The sequence below is a fragment of the Syngnathus leptorhynchus genome, chromosome 12, assembly GCF_054491065.1.
Source record: "Syngnathus leptorhynchus isolate UIUO chromosome 12, UIUO_Slep, whole genome shotgun sequence".
In the NCBI taxonomy this organism is placed as follows: domain Eukaryota; kingdom Metazoa; phylum Chordata; class Actinopteri; order Syngnathiformes; family Syngnathidae; genus Syngnathus; species Syngnathus leptorhynchus.
The window spans coordinates 2525290-2537559 of record NC_141206.1 but is presented as its reverse complement, the minus strand read 5'-3'; the positions used below and the strand labels follow the sequence as shown (position 1 = coordinate 2537559).

The following is a 12270-nucleotide window of genomic DNA, read 5'->3' as shown; positions in this document are numbered from 1 at the left end:
CTTGTATGAGGGTGATACACAACACATAATTTATGTATATGTATGTATAATACATGCATATGCGCACACGCACACACAGACAATCAGCTGATTTAATAAGAGCTGTGTCCCCCCCTCTTCTTACGTACAGTCCAGGTACCCAGTAGGATAGAGTCAATCCGTGCTGAAGCTCTGTCGCCAACTTCCATCCAGATAAATTGGGAGACCCCCAGTGCTCCAAATGGACCTATCTTGGGCTACAGAGTGCTCTGGACGGAGTGTCTCTCAAGCAAGGAACAGGTCACCACCATACACTATGCATGCAAATCACACCCCATTTTTACAAAATTCTAATTTATAAATGTTTGGGGACCCCTGTGCTAATCTACATATGATCCTCCATGTAGATGTAAATGAGGTGAAAACAGTGTGATTAGACAAACAGGAGTGCACACCTATCTTCCATGTCAGACATAATGCATGAAATCTATTACGCTTAAAAGACGTTTGTTCCGAATACATATACTATGCCTGATTGGTTATCTGATGGATCATGATTGTGAACTGCACTAATTGTGGGGTCTAACGAGCAAACATATCATCACTCCTGCCAGTTAACAAACTTTTAGGTGATGTAAAGCTGAACGAATAAATGATAGCTTTATCAATTAAAATGTTAAATTCCAAGTCTGGCACATTTTTCCATGTCTTTTTGGTTATCTGATGTGGCATTTGATCATTTTTATGTGTTAGATTTAAAAACTTAGTCGTCATTTTCCCATTTGTTTGCATTTTTGTTTTTTGATGGGCAACTAAAAATAGAAAGTGAAATTCACCTACAAAGATTTACAACACAGTTGGAGCATGTTGACAGCCTGTAGTGTCCTAATTTTCATGCAGGTACAAGCCTCGCTCGGTCAGCTTTGGAATTTGGTAGATTGTTCTGCGCCAAACTGGGTGTTTCCGGGTAGCCAAAATGTGTGCACGTTTGACAATTTGGGGAGAGAAATTCATCCAAACTACTGTATGGCCAAATCTAATTCCGGCACAATAGGTGTTCAGGCCACTGACATGAATATCACCATGGAAATAAACAAATATGCTATTTATTATATGATGTTTAGCCTGGCGTTACTTGCATCTTTTTAATTGAGTTACGTAGTCTACCGGCTGCCATCAGCAATCGTTGTCTCTATTTTAACTAATCTTTGATTCGTTTATTGTCACTGCTTGCCCAACTTTTTGTTGGCATCGTTGAATTATATTTTATACTGTATATCAAGAATGTGTCTTTTTTTGGTAAATAAAAATCGACTAAAAAGTCTAATTCCTCTTATTTGTGTGTGTTCAGAGTGTCGATGTCAATGGACTGAACTATAAGATGGAGGGACTCAATAAATTCACACAGTACACCGTCTCTGTTTTGGCTATAAACCGCTTTGGACCCAGCACTGCCTCAGAGAACATCATTGTCACCACACAATCGGATGGTGAGTGTTTTACCTTTTTTTTTTTTCTTTTTTAATGTGATCAGCAATCAATGCTGAATTTCAAGTTTTGAAGTTCTGCTTCTAAAACCTTGAATCTCGATTATGTTTTTGTATCAAGACTAGGTACTGTCATATGACGCGCTTCATGGTTGAGGGGTTGGTTGGTTAGTCTGTGTGAGTGTGTGAGTGAGTGTGCATATGTGTGCTTGTGTATGTGTGAATCTCTTCTGCTGTCAGTCATTTCACTGGGGACCATGGATTTTTAATTAAGCACCTCTCAGTGTGACACTCTCATAAAGTTCACACACAAACACTGTTCTCCTCTTTGTATGCAAATAATATGTCCTTGCATGATTGGATTGTTTCCAACTGGGATTTAAAATCCTCCATCTTTTTACAATGTGCGGAACATTTACAACAACACACTTATCTTGACTTTTTAAATTGTTGTTTACTGTATTACATTTCTGGGCATCTCGACACCAAAACAAAGTTATCATTCCCCCTGCTATCTTTTTTGTTGTTGTTGACGTTTTATTCACTTGAATACTGGAATGGATGAAGATAGGCAAATATAGTTGTTATCGACCATGAATGTTTTCTCTTACTTTCAGTCAACAAGAGGCAGCAATGACAATATGAAATAAAAATTCAACATTAGAGTGACTATCTCATTAAATCATGCAAGAAGCCTGAAGCGTCCATTATACATTTTTGTAATTTACGATGATTGCAGTTCAATTGTAAAGTCGAGCTTTGAAATGTGACAGCTGTTAAGCAGCTTCTCAGACAATTGAGCTTTAAAATGCGGTCGTTTACAACAAAAAATTAACAGAGAGTAATAGTGTTACAGCATGTCATTCACTTTTTTTAATCAGTAGTGTGAGCACAGCTGTCTTGTTTTTTGTGGACCACTTAGAATTTGCATGCATACATTGATGAATGTCAGTGTGTCTTGTTCAAACTGAGAGCTTCTGCATGCAGCAAAGTTTTATAATAAAAAGTTTTTTTTTTTTTAAATAGCACCAAAACTGTACATGCAGATGACTAGGCAAAACGACTTTAAAGCTGAACTGTAGATCTATGTTTATCGATCTGTCCATCCGTCCATCCATTTATCCATCTATCTATCTATCTGTCCATCCATCCATCCATCCATCCATCCATCCATCCATCCATCCATCCATCCATCCTGGGTCGTTCCGGGGGGTCTCCTGCCGGTGGGACGTGCGCGGAACACCTCCCCGGGGACCCCCACTGGACTCCCTGAGGGACACGGTCCAACTTCTTTTCCAAGTCCACAAAACACATGTAGACTGGTTGAGCGAACTCCCATGCACCCTCGAGAATCCTGCCGAGGGTATAGAGCTGGTCCACTGTTCCACGGCCAGGACGAAAATCACACTGCTCCTCCTGAATCTGATATTCGACCTCCCAACGGACCCTCCTCTCAAGCACCCCTGAATAGACCATACCAGGGAGGCTGAGCAGTGTGATTCCTCTGTAGTTGAAACACACCCTCCGGACTGGGGTGGTGGTCCCCCTTTTTAAGAAGAACATATGGGACAGTGCCTCTGGATTGGCAGACTGGCGTGCCAATCCAGAGGCACAGTCCCAGCTGTCCACACAATGTTGTAGAGACATGTCAGCCAGAACAGCCCCACAATATCCAGATCATTTAAGAACTCCAGGATAATCTCATCCACCTCTTGCCTCCTTGGAGCTTTTTAACTACCTCGGTGACTTCAAACCCAGAGATTGGAGCATCCACCTCAGAGTCTCCAAGCCCTGCTTCCACAATGGAAGGTGTGTCAGTGGAATTGAGTTGGTCTTCGAGGTATTGTCCCCACTGACTCACGACATCCCAAGTCAAGATCAGCCGTCTCCACTGTAAATAGTGTTAACGGTGCACTGCTTTTCCCTCTTGAGACGCCGGATAGTCGACCAAAATTTCATTGAAGCCGTCCGAAAGTCATTCTCCATCACCTCGCCAAACTCCTCCCACGCTAGGGTTTTTGTCTCAGCAACTGCCGAAGCCACGTTCTGCTTTGGCCATCCAGTACCTGTCAGCTGCCTCTGGAGTCCCACAGGCCAAAACGGCCCCATAGAACTCCTTCATCCCTTACCGCCGGTATCCACCAGCGGGTTTGGGGGTTGGCGCCATGACAGGAACTGGCAACCTTACGGCCACAGCTCCAGTTAACTGCCTCAACAATGGAGGCATGGAACATGGTCCACTCAGACTGAATGTCCCCCGCCTTCCCCGAGATGTGGGAAAGGTTCTGCCGGAGATGGGAGTTGAAGCTCTTTCTGACAGGGGATTTTGCCAGACGTTTCCAGCAGTCCCTCACAGTACGTTTGGGTCTGCCAGGACTATGAAGTCGATCATCGAACTGCGGCCTAGGGTGTCCTGGTGCCAGGTGCAAACATGGGCAGCCTTATGTTTGAACATGGTGTTCATTATGTCAAGCACAGAAGTCCAGTAATAGAACATCACTTGGGTTCTGATCAGGTTGGGGGGGAGCAATCCTCCCAATCATGCCCTTCCAGATCTCACTTCTTCCAAGGACTCCAAAAAAGGTGGGTACGCTGAGCTGCAGCTTGGTGTATAGACACAAAAAACAGTCAGGACCCGTCCCCCCCACCCGAAGGTGGAAAGAGGCTACCCTCTCGTTCACCGGGGTGAACCCCAGCGTGCAGACGCCCAGCCAGGGGGCAATAAGTATGCCCACACCTGCTCTGTGTTTTTCACCGTGGGCAACTCTAGAGTGGAAGAGAGACCAGCCCCTCTCAAAAGGACTTGTACGAGATTCCAAACTGTGTGTAGAGGCAAGTCCGACTATGACATTAAAACAAGGAAACAAACTGTGACAGATCGTGACATGAACGTCCTTGTCCACAATTAACTGATTGATTGATTGATTGATTGATCGATCGATCGATCGATCGATCGGTCGGTTGGTTGATTGATATCTTTATTTTGAACATTTAAAACTAAAAAGAAAAAAACAAAACAAATAACACTTTAAAGTGCCATATATAAATCCATACAACAAGCAAACAAGAAATAAACCAACAAACAGAAAAAAATAAAATCAATAAATAATAATAAATAACATAAATCACAATCAATAAAGAATGCTCGAAAAGGAGTAGGATGAAGCATAGCTTTTTAGATTCCTACCCCTTTCTCACGTTATCCATTAAACCAATGATTCAACATATACTGTAATTCTACAACACAAGTAGACACACTTTCACACTTATTTTTCAGTTTCATATTTACTTGTGTGTATCCCTTTGGCACTTTTATCCTTTGTACAAACAACATATTTTTGTGCATTCTTTTAAACTGGTGGATATTTGGACTTTGCTAAGTGAGGAACACTTAGATTGTTCCATAGTTTGACCCTGGTTATAGTTATACAGAAACTTTTTAAGGTTGTTCTTATGTTTAAGATTTTGAAGTTGTGATTCCCCCTTAACTTATAACCTCCCTCCCGATTCCGAAATAAGTTTTGGATATTTTCTGGTAGTTGTTTTGCTTTTGCCCTATACATGATTGCTGTCTGATAAGATACTATGTCAGTGAATTTCAATAGTTTGAAAAAGTGGTTTTGTGTGTTCCAAGTAGTTGACTTTATGAATAGTCCTCATTGCTCTTTTCTGCAGATAAGTGGCTGCAGTGAAGTTTTATAAGTATTCCCCCAAACCTCAGCACAGTAATGCAAATAGGGCAAGACAAGAGAACAATAAAGTGTACGAAGTGAATGATAATCCAGTAATTCTTTTGCTTTGTATATGACTGCCATGCTTCTTGAAATTTTAGACTTTACGTGTTTGATGTGTGGCCAACATTTACAAAGAACTCCATATTATAATTTTCAGTATCATTTATAACAAAATATTTAGGTAATTTGTGTTGTTCGGTACTTTCTCTAAAAATGTGGTTTAGGAGAGTCCATATCCCCTTAATAATTTTTTTGTTATTCTCTAATTTATTCTTATAATATTCTTTCTTACTAAATCTTATTATATTAGTTAATTTATTCTTATATCTCTTATATTTATCTTCAGCGCCTTCTGTTCTCTGTTTTATGAAGTTCCTATAGAGTATTTTTTTCTTTTTACTGGCATTTCTTAGCCTTTCGTCAACCATGTTCTTATATTTCGTTTTTTTGTTATATTCCTTGATTGGACAATGCTTATTATATAATGAAGTGAATACAGTCATCAATTTATGGTATGCATTATTTACATCTTTTTCTTTATATATTGCATCTCAGTTCTGTTCCATTAATTCATGTTTTAGAGTAGCAATTGTCTCATCTGTCCTAATTCTTCTTTGTTGTTTATGCACCCCAATTTCAGATTTGAAGTTATTGTTACATTCTGTGAACACTGGAAGGTGGTAAATAATATCAGTAATTAATAACCCGCTTGTTGTCCTGATTTCTATTATATTGGTGAATATGTTATATATCAGAGTAGCACTCTGTGATGTTACTCTCGTGGGTCTAGTGGTTGTAGTAAAGAGACTCAGGCTATGCATTAAATTTAAAAAATCATCAATATTTTGTTGCTTATTTGGATTTAATAGATCAATGTTTTAATCCCCGCAAATAACAATATTTGTGTTGCCTTTTTGTATAATCACACTTTCTATCCATTCTGTGAATGTCTCAATGCTAGAACCAGGAGCTCTATAGACACAGCTTATAAAAATGTCTTTTTTCTTTTCAACACAAATCTGTATCGTGAGACATTCAAGAAGATTGTCCACCACCTGTGTCATAGCCTCTACAATCTTGAATTTCATATCCAAATCCCCATAGATTGCAACACCGCCCCCACCTTTACTCTGTCTGTTATTATGTATGAATTCATAGCCTTACATCTCAAAGTGCATTCCCTTCTCAGTTGTAATCCAGGACTCAGAAATAGTAATTATGTTAAATGGTTGTTTGAATGTGTTTGAGTAATCCCGAATGCTACTAATTTTTTATATAGACTCCAGCTATTGAAATGGTTCATAGATAGCTTATTTTTTGTTAAGATGTCCGTATTGTACTGATCATTGCTGTAATAATAACGTGTTGTTTGTGGTGAAGAAGAAATTATTGTCTGGGTCGATGTCCTGATTTATGTCCAGAGTGCTGCTTTCACTGTAATCAAATGACTTATATGTGATTTTTTTCACAAATTTTCAAAAATTCAAAAATCCGCGATGTAGTGAAACCACGATAAACGAACCACGATGTAGCAAGGGATTACTGTCATTTGAACTGCAAGTGACGTCCCCCGTGCGGCGCGGCGGTTGTTTACATAAAGGGCAAAGGATTCGATCACGGGATGACGAAAATGACGAAGGGCCCCACGTACTACCGGCATCATTAGCAGCTTTGTTTGTAAGTGACACGTAGGACGAAGAGATTGAAAGATTTAATGATTTGGAGTGACACAGAAGGTTTGAAAAACTATTATGGCTTTTACGCACGCCCGGTCCTTCTCAACAGGAGCTCTCTTTCACCTCCGTGGATGGAAGTCAGGGGCCGGTGCTCGGCCGGGTGGCTGTCCGGGGACGGTGGATGGGGCTCGGACATGGCTTTTACGCATGCCCGGTCCTGAGTATAAGTCACCCCCCCACCCAAACTATGACAAAAAACGCGACTTATAGTCCGAAAATTACGGTATGTTGGTGTCTGTGCCTTTGAGCAATTTAACCTGCTTTAGAAGTGCAACTGTGTTTTTCCTGTTGACAAATTTCAGAATGACTACTGGCTTGTCATTACTGTTTCTTCTGGGCAGTGGATGACATGCTTCAACCTGCTTGGAGTCCATAGTTATTCCTTTAGTTTGCAGAAACGCAGCTACCTGTTGCTCGGCTGAGCTTGCATCTTGCTCACAGCCATCGTTACCTGCCGTCACTGCCCTTGCATAAGATATAGGTTTAATTGCTATTCCTGTGATGACAATGTTTTATTCTTGTATATTGCTCAATGTCCGCTACCCGACTTTCAAGGTAGGCAAGCCGGTTGTCCTTCTCAGCATTGAGCATACATTTACCTCTTCTACCAGTGCCAAGATGTTTTTCTGCCACATCCTTACAGCAGAAACTTCCGAAAGGAAGTCAAGTGACCTTTTTATGTCATCGACCTTCTCCGTGGACATGGTTAGGTTTTTTTTTTGGCTCCTTATTGCTCACGTTGGTCGCAGATATCTCTTTGACAGCTCAATCAGCTGTTCCCCGGTAAATCAGCTGTTAGCAGTCTGCTAACAAACTCGCGGGTTCACAATCTGCTTAGATCGGTTCCGATTTCTTGTATTTCCTTTCACTAAACAGCATAGGGATGGTTCGTCTGTGGCAATAAATTAACAACAGAAACTGCACAGGAATGGACCGTCTGTTGCAACAAAGTTACAACAGAAAACTGCACAGGAATGGATCGTCTGTGGCAAAAAGAAGTGACAAAAGTGACAAAAAAAAGATCTTTTTGAACTCCTCCACGTTCAAAGTTCCACTGGGACCTTGTTTGAGAGGAAAAATTGATTGCAAACAAAATGTGCTCCGCTTTTGCTCTTCGCCTGAGGACAGTCGATTCACCACATAAGTTGCGAGTTTACCTGGTGCAGCCAAAAGGATATAGGATATATATCACATTTTTCAGTAAAATCAAGTAAAATGTTACTGTGCTTTAATCTGTATCTCTTGTAATTGCTATGACTGGAATATTTACCTGGATATAAATTTGTACACCTAAGTCCTGCCAGGAGGTAATGTCATCATAAATAAACTTGCATGCATAGACAGTGAAAGATAATGGCGTCATCTGTCCAGCTCCAGTCGCACGGCACAATGATCTGAGACTAAGTGAGCACAGATACTGACTGGTTGAATTGTGCATCTCCCCATCTGTGGCGCTGTGATAACCATGACTTGTGGCCTAATTACTCTCGCTCACACTCAAGCACACATTCGTAAGCGTACACCCACTCACACAGAAACACACGCAATGAGCAGCTGAATCAATAGATAAGCTGCGGACAGTTAATCAGGTAGGTCGTAAGTCAGTGTTCATTCAAACCATCCATCCATCTTCGTCTGCTTATGAAGAGGTCACGGGGGCAATAGTCCAGGCAGAGAGGCTCAGACTTTGGGATCGTGAATTCCCAGACAAGCCAAGAGACATAGGACCCATTTACTGCCAAAATGTTCCAGCTAAGTACGTCTCAAATGGCTTCACAAGCCCACAGTTGACAAATATTAACTACAGCGCCTGATCTAAAATCCTCAACCAGACAATGAAAAACTAAAAAAGATAGCCATAATCTAAAAATGTTAACTGGAGGAAACAAAATGTAGCTATTCCAATGTCAAATGAAGAGAAACAAAACTCCACAATATCACAAAATTACAATGATATTTTACACTGAGTGTATTAGCCTGGAAATCCAGACTCAACGCTGTGCTAGCGATTGAGTCTGGTCACAGTCACCTACAGAGAGTGGCATTAACCAATCAGCAGAGCTCAAATAAAAAAGCAACTTGCAGAAGTGGGAAAAAGGTGAGCATGTCTTCTTTCGAAATATATAGTTCCAGTTGCAGTTACTGTTGCAGTTTTAAGGACTGTGTTTCTGGTCATTTAAAACTAAGTTTAATGCTGCATGGAAAATAAAAATAAAAAATATCTCCCGCTCCTCATTTTGAATGTTGGATGAACAAAAAAGTACATCACAGCACGTAAATGAATTTTATAGAACCCATAGAAAACCCATGCAACCACATGGAGAACATACAAACAACACACAGAGACGTTACAACTGAAATTTAAACCAAGATCTCCTGATTGTGGGGCAGGCGAGTTAAACACTATTCCACCATGGTACCTCTAACATCTCTGCTTGGACAAAAACAGACATTTTAACGTACTCATTCTATAATTTAAAACAATGTAATTCTGTATGTGGCAGATAACTTGGTAGTTACAGTATATTTTCAAGTTATTAGGTATAATTCATATGTAAAATATTAGGGGTAACTCCTTCACATGGTTTCTTATTTTCAAGGGGCTCCTATACAATATATAGAATAAATTAGCCATTCTCATTTCAGTTCTTTCAGTGGTGCCGTGTAAATAAACTTTGTTCAGCATTCCTCCTCTCCCACTCATTCCCATTCCAGTCACAGCAGCAATGTCGCTGCACAGCACATCACTGAGGCGGACTCATAATTGGACTCAGACCCACAGCGTCTGACATTAGAAGCTGGCAAGATTGCAATAGGGATGAAACCATTAGTTTAAGTAGCTATCTGGTATTATTCCTCTTAAAGGTGTCACAAAATGAGGTTTAATCTTACTGCGCAAACTGCTTGACTCTGTTAAACCTCTAAACCTTACTTGTATTCGGGTCACAGCACCAACATAACCTAAAAGCACATCACCATACCAAGCTTTTACACATGGCCTCGATACGAGAGACGTGCATACTTGCAAGGAGCATATCATCACTCTAAATCCCTGAGAGTCATGTTTGGTTATGCGCTGTTACAGTTGGGGCTTCTCATGATATGTCACATGAATAATGATGAACACGAGATGTCTGCATGTATTTTGTTTAGAATGGAGGAGCAGGGAGATTCTATTTGTTTATTATTGAATGTGCTTCTGTTACGACAAACACATGAGTAAGTCACTTGTGCTATTGTGTTCAGCTTTAAAGAGAATTTCAATGTCAGTATCGAGGCTTTCAACAAGACTAAGTAAAATAATCTGTCCTTGAGATATACCGTAAATTTCGGACTAAAAGTCGCTCGGAGTATAAGTCGCACCAGCCATAAAATGCACAATAAAGTGAAAAAAAACACATATAAATCACACCGGAGTATAAGTCGCACTTTTGGGGCAAATTTACTTGTCAAAATCCAACACCAAAAACAGACATGAACCAGCAACAACAGGCTAAACGATACGGTATGCTAACGTGACATATACACAAACAAGGAGCTGAGAACGGGCCTGACGTAACATTCTGAGTTATTCAAGTAAGTATTACATAAATAACCCATTTATAAAACCATCTGTGTCATTCAATCCATCGATCTTACTTTATGTAAACAATGCCGCGTATGCGCCGCATATGCTGACGTCGGACCTGTTGTAAATTGCATTTCTAATTATTCCACAGACCCATATAACAATGTATAAAGTACATTTCAAATGACTATCATATTACAACAATATTACCAAACCATCTGTGTCACTCCAAATCATTAAATCCATCGATCAAAATCCTCGTTCTTTATGTCAACAACGCCGCGCGTGCGCTGCAGAGATCTTGTATATAACTATATTGTAGCGTTAACAAAGTACCAGGAAAGACGTGGGTTTGGTAAACGGCTCTTTATTTCACAAAACAAGAGTTCAACGAGCCAACAACTACTGAACTTCCAGCCACGGAGGTGGAAGAGAGCTCCATAAATAGGACCGGGCGTGCGTAAAAGCAATGTCCGAGCCCCATCCACCGTCCCCGGACAGCCACCCGGCTGAGCGCCGGCCCCCAACTTCCATCCACAGATGTGGAAGAGAGCTCCATAGAACAGGAGCGGGCGTGCGTAAAAGCCATGTCCGAGCCCCATCCACCGTCCCCGGACAGCCACCCGGCCGAGCGCCAGCCCCCGACTTCCATCCACGAAGGTGAAAGAGAGCTCCCGTCGAGAAGGACCGGGCGTGCGTAAAAGCCATAATAGTTTTTCAAACCTTCTGTGTCACTCCAAATCATTAAATCCTTCAAACTCTTCGTCCTCCGTGTCACTTACAAACAAAGCCGCTAATGATGCCGGTAGTACATGGGTCCCTTCGTCATCTTCGTCATCCCGTGATCGAATCCTTTGCCCTTTATGTCAGCCATGTCCTAAGTCCGGCCCGCGGGCCAATTGCGGCCCGTGGTCAAATTTCATCAGGCCCGCAGCCTCTGTGATAAAATCTTTAGTATGTGGCCCGCCGCCATTGTTGACCAGCGCTTTAATACACACGTACCAAAGCTATTTTATATTTATGCCGCAGAAATGTAATCTCGCACGACCCGGCGTGATTTCACAGCGAGAACATGACTCCAGCTGTCCTGCTATGCGGAGCATGCGCAAGTCAAATGCGGAAATAAACCCGTTGTAAAAAGGGTACGCGCGAACCGGCTGCGTGAACCCTGTGTGAAATGTTCATGAGGCGAAAATAATTTTAAACTCATGTAAATTTAAGGTATTTCATACAGTTTGTTCAATGTTATCGTATTTTATGTATTACTTATAACTCCTGTTTAAAATGTTCATGAGGCGAAAATAATTTTAAACTCATGAAAATTTAAGGTATTTCATACAGTTTGTTCAATGTTATCGGACTCTTCAGATATGAATGAAAGGCAGAATTTGTGTTTTTAGAGTTGTTCACATCTGCCTGAGTGGCTTATATTTGGTTTTGTCATTTAGAAAATAAAGACAATTGGGAGAATGAAATTTGTTTTATAACAGTGTTTATTTGGATGAAATTGTAGTTAAAAAAATGTCCAAAAAAACTACTGGCCCCCGGGCCCCTTCACTTTATCAAATCTGGCCCTCCTTGCAAAAAGTTTGGACACCCCTGCTTTATGTAAACAACCGCCGTGCGACACGGGTGACGTCACTTGCAGTTCAAATGACAGTAATCCCTTGCTACATCGCGGTTTGTCTATCGCGGTTTCACTACATCGCGGATTTTTGAATTTTGAAAATTTGTGAAAAAAATCACATATAAGTCGCTCCTGAGTA

At 41.0% G+C, this 12270-nt stretch overlaps 1 protein-coding gene across 1 annotated transcript in view; it reads left to right on the top strand.

Moving 5' to 3' along the window:
* The window catches only part of dcc (DCC netrin 1 receptor), a 212975-nt gene that overhangs the window by 127118 nt on the left and 73587 nt on the right, over nt 1–12270 (top strand). Inside the window, exons 10-11 of the mRNA XM_085926817.1 lie at nt 131–279; nt 1331–1469. Coding sequence (XP_085782943.1) covers nt 131–279; nt 1331–1469 — 288 coding nt within the window. The remainder of the gene's footprint in view (nt 1–130; nt 280–1330; nt 1470–12270) is intronic.